This window comes from Arachis ipaensis, chromosome B03, assembly GCF_000816755.2.
Source record: "Arachis ipaensis cultivar K30076 chromosome B03, Araip1.1, whole genome shotgun sequence".
NCBI lineage: Eukaryota > Viridiplantae > Streptophyta > Magnoliopsida > Fabales > Fabaceae > Arachis > Arachis ipaensis.
The window spans coordinates 37,290,369-37,293,987 of record NC_029787.2 but is presented as its reverse complement, the minus strand read 5'-3'; the positions used below and the strand labels follow the sequence as shown (position 1 = coordinate 37,293,987).

General features: G+C 29.7%; 2 protein-coding genes across 2 annotated transcripts; both read right to left on the bottom strand.

Annotated features, from left to right (window-relative positions):
- LOC110269656 (protein NSP-INTERACTING KINASE 1-like) lies at positions 1,039-1,906 on the bottom strand. The gene is made up of 4 exons (XM_021117565.1): positions 1,847-1,906; positions 1,637-1,727; positions 1,464-1,532; positions 1,039-1,346 (listed from the first exon to the last, which is right to left on the bottom strand). Exons 2-4 carry the CDS (start codon positions 1,662-1,664, stop codon positions 1,180-1,182), a joined length of 264 nt encoding a protein of 87 aa, XP_020973224.1. The 5' UTR covers positions 1,665-1,727; positions 1,847-1,906; the 3' UTR covers positions 1,039-1,179.
- LOC110269655 (xyloglucan endotransglucosylase/hydrolase 1-like) lies at positions 2,890-3,302 on the bottom strand. Its single transcript, XM_021117564.1, has 2 exons — positions 3,084-3,302; positions 2,890-2,986 (listed from the first exon to the last, which is right to left on the bottom strand). The coding sequence occupies exons 1-2, from the start codon at positions 3,274-3,276 to the stop codon at positions 2,931-2,933; spliced, it is 249 nt and encodes an 82-aa protein (XP_020973223.1). The 5' UTR covers positions 3,277-3,302; the 3' UTR covers positions 2,890-2,930.

Here is a 3,619-nt window from a genome sequence, read left to right as displayed (position 1 = left end):
TCCATAAACCTCTCAATATTATTCTTAAAATATTAATTTGGATGTTAGAATTACATTATTATACTAATCATTTACTATTTAAAAGAAATACTTAAGCAAGACATTAAAAATGTAAAAGAAAATTAAAATATTACATATTTAAACAAAAGAAATACTTTAAAACAAAATCAATATAGTACATTAGTACATTACCATCATATTTCAATCACATTAATTACAACAACAAAATATTAAAAATAACATGTATTAAACATATAATAATTAGAGAACACTATGTACATAAATATATATCTCAAGTGAATTGGTGTCTAAACCAGCACTAACCATTTCTTCTATTCTTTTTTGAATATGCAGATTACATATTTTCTATTTCAGCTACTGAAAAGCAATAAAGAAACAAAAACAAAAGGCTAAGAATAATTAACATTAAAATTGAAAAGGGTTCAAGTACAAACCTCAGAGATGCATGTTGTTCGAACTCATTTTCAAGGGCTTCAGATCACAAATCAGTTGCATTTACATGTGACTAGTGCTGAAATAGATGTAGGAGGATTATGCATTAGCATTTGACTTATCATTAAAAGGCAAATAGATGAAATTATTTATATGCTAAAAAATGCATGATAATAAACATTGTGTAAGTGATACATTAACATGTGACTAGTGCAAACTTATTGGAAAGAATCTTCAAACATTAATTATTGGTAAGAATCTTTAAGCATTATGCATAATACAATCTTCAATTATTGAACCAGATCTAGATATTTGCTTTTGCATCATGCTATTAGTTTTTCAATGAAACCAAAATTTCCAGTCCACACACTCAAAAATCAAAATCATGTGAATGGCATAGCTATTTTGAAACTGATGATTTTGAGACAAATTTGTTTGCTAGTACCTCAATGAAATTGAGAGTAGAATGAGCATCATCCATGTCCTCCAAGAAGTAATTAGCCAAGTAAAATTGATGAGATGAGGCTAAAACTCTTCTTTTGCGTTTCTTATTTTCTAACCTTTCGATTAGATTGTCAATGTTGGCACTAACCATGGAATGAATGCTGAATCCAGAGCTAGCTAATAGCAACAACAGCAACAACTTTGAGTTGAGACTTCATTTATTCCAACAAATACACTACAAGGAGAGTCCAATAGTGTTTTAGCACATCAAAATGTCAGAATCTAACAAGACACTACAAGAGTGCCATCAGAGAGAACTCCTTTGTAGACATTTTCAAAACCACCCTTTCCAAGAATGTTCTTGCTGCTGAAGTTATTGGTAGCAACTTGGAGTTCTCTGAATTGGAACCTCTTCAAGTTTTCAAGGTATACTTCTTCGTGATGCCGGTTTGAAACATAAAAAACATTCAACATTAAGCTGTACATGAATTGAAGGAACTATTATAGTACTCAATTAAATAAAGAAGAAGAAGAAAATGATAACTATGATGCTAATTGGAAAGTACCTTTAACATCAAAGAATGCTTGTTGATTGTGCTTGTGCTTCCACCAAAGAACAAGGCCGAAACCGAGAACTATGAGGCAAAGATATGCATTATTGATGTCAGCATGAAAACAATGACACAATTTCACAATTAATTCGAAAAAAGATGAAACTCTTAAGAGATTTTATTCTTACCTTCAGTGCCATTTAAGTTCATGGACATTGACTCATGCCACGGCAGTTTGGTTCTTTTCCAGTTGCACAAATAAGAGGATTTCCAACAATGCTGAAAAAGCATTAACAGGAAAAATAAGAACATTATCTTGTGTTAGTACTGATTTTTTGGTTTCTTGAAGCCTATTAGAAACAAATACACCATATAATCAAGGAAAAGAGATTTATTACTTGAAGGATTTAGCTAAAATTCTTGGTATAGGGCCACTGATATTGTTGTAGGACAAGTCATTGAAATTGATAATCACAAAAACAAGATAACCATAATTAGAATAAGAGAAAACTTCAAAAACAAATTATTAATACACAAAAAGAAACAAAAGAAAATTTTCAATGAATATTACAGAAAAGCAAGCTGTGTCATATTAGCCAATTATTCTGGAAATTCACCATGAAGACTGTTATTATTGAGCCTCCTGAAAACAATTTAAGCAAATTAAACTCTTGAGTAGTTAGACATCAAAATCAAAGACTATTAAGCTTCCAAAAATCTTAGCTCATATTTAAATTTTATAAATTAACTATTAAGGAAAATTTTACAAAATCAAAGACTATAAGCTACCCCACCGCATGTGACTCACTCTCTTCCTCATTCCTTCCCTCTTTATTTCACTTTCCTCTGTTTCTATAAAATCATCCAATTTTTCCACTCCTTAGTTACACTATTAATTACACCTTATAATGAACACATTTTATATCAAAGATTTTTAACACAGTTACTATGTTTGAGTGGCCAATTAAATTATAATTGTACATTCAGCACAAATTTTTCTGTACTTTTACACTTTAAACTATGAGGTGTACAGTACTATGAACTTAATAAAGATTGAATCCTATTAGTAACCAAAAAATGAAAAGCTCCTCTGAAAGAACAACAAAATAGTTATAAAAAAAGGGGATCAGAAAAAAAATGCAAACAAGCATCAAAGAGGGCTAGTAGTGAAATCTGTTTGTTGGAACAAAATTGTAAAACTACAATAAAATTCAAGGCTGCCTTCTCTGTAAAATAATATAATAGCAAAATACTAGCTATAAAATTTAACAAAAATTTTTAAAACAAATTGTCATATACTGTTTTAAAAAATGAAAATATAATAATTTTATAAAAAGATACATGTGGAAAAACTTGATCCCAAAATCATTGTAATTATTAAGTTAACGCATTTGAACTAAAAAGGAAACTAATAAACTAATAAATTTAATTTGCATACGTAGAAAACAGTGACTATTCCAGCCGAATCTCCAGCAACCATCTTTATATCCATGCTGAAGTGACCAAACAAGTACGAACCTTTGGATTGAACCCAGTACCTGCTCCAATTAACATTGCATCAAACACTAAAAAATGTTAATTAATTTAAGGAATTACATTATGGGAGTATATAACAAAATAATAATAATAACTGACCAGTATACTTGTCAAGAAGAAGCTGAGCATCATAACCAGAATTCAAATATTTGATGTGATCATAAGCCCAAGTTGGAACATAGTTTCTTCCAAATGGAACTGCCATGGGACTCCTTGGTGTGCCGCATATTCCAACTGAGACAAACCATGCCAATATCACACAACAAACACTCCACAAAGAATAATAACCCATTATATATACATATATATTTCTTATTATATATTTAATTAGTTTATTTGTGTCTTCTCAACTTTTTTTCTGTGGAAGCTGATCCAATGCAACCATATATATATATACAAGTTTATAGCATTAGATAGAACCTACCTTGGACGACCCTAATTCCTCTGCTCTGATAATTAATAGTTAATATTAATTAATTAATTAATTTTTCTCTTAGGTATATATGATTGATGTATATGCCTACTTATTTGGGATATTTGAGTTACGTAACTGAAGTTAGACGCCATGACATGTATGTTTGTTTATTATACCTCTTCTGTCATCTAATCATCAATATATATATAATCTTTTAGAT

Excerpts from the sequence above, each read along its gene's own strand:
- LOC110269656 (XM_021117565.1), bottom strand. The coding sequence starts at position 1,664 with ATGTCCATGAACTTAAATGGCACTGAAG. Across the intron at positions 1,533-1,636 it reads GAACTTAAATGGCACTGAAG|TTCTCGGTTTCGGCCTTGTT; the intron begins GTAAGAATAAAA and ends TTTGCCTCATAG. Across the intron at positions 1,347-1,463 it reads AGCATTCTTTGATGTTAAAG|ACCGGCATCACGAAGAAGTA; the intron begins GTACTTTCCAAT and ends TTTATGTTTCAA.
- LOC110269655 (XM_021117564.1), bottom strand. The coding sequence starts at position 3,276 with ATGGGTTATTATTCTTTGTGGAGTGTTTGTTGTGTGATATTGGCATGG. Across the intron at positions 2,987-3,083 it reads TCTTCTTGACAAGTATACTG|GTACTGGGTTCAATCCAAAG; the intron begins GTCAGTTATTAT and ends TAATTGGAGCAG.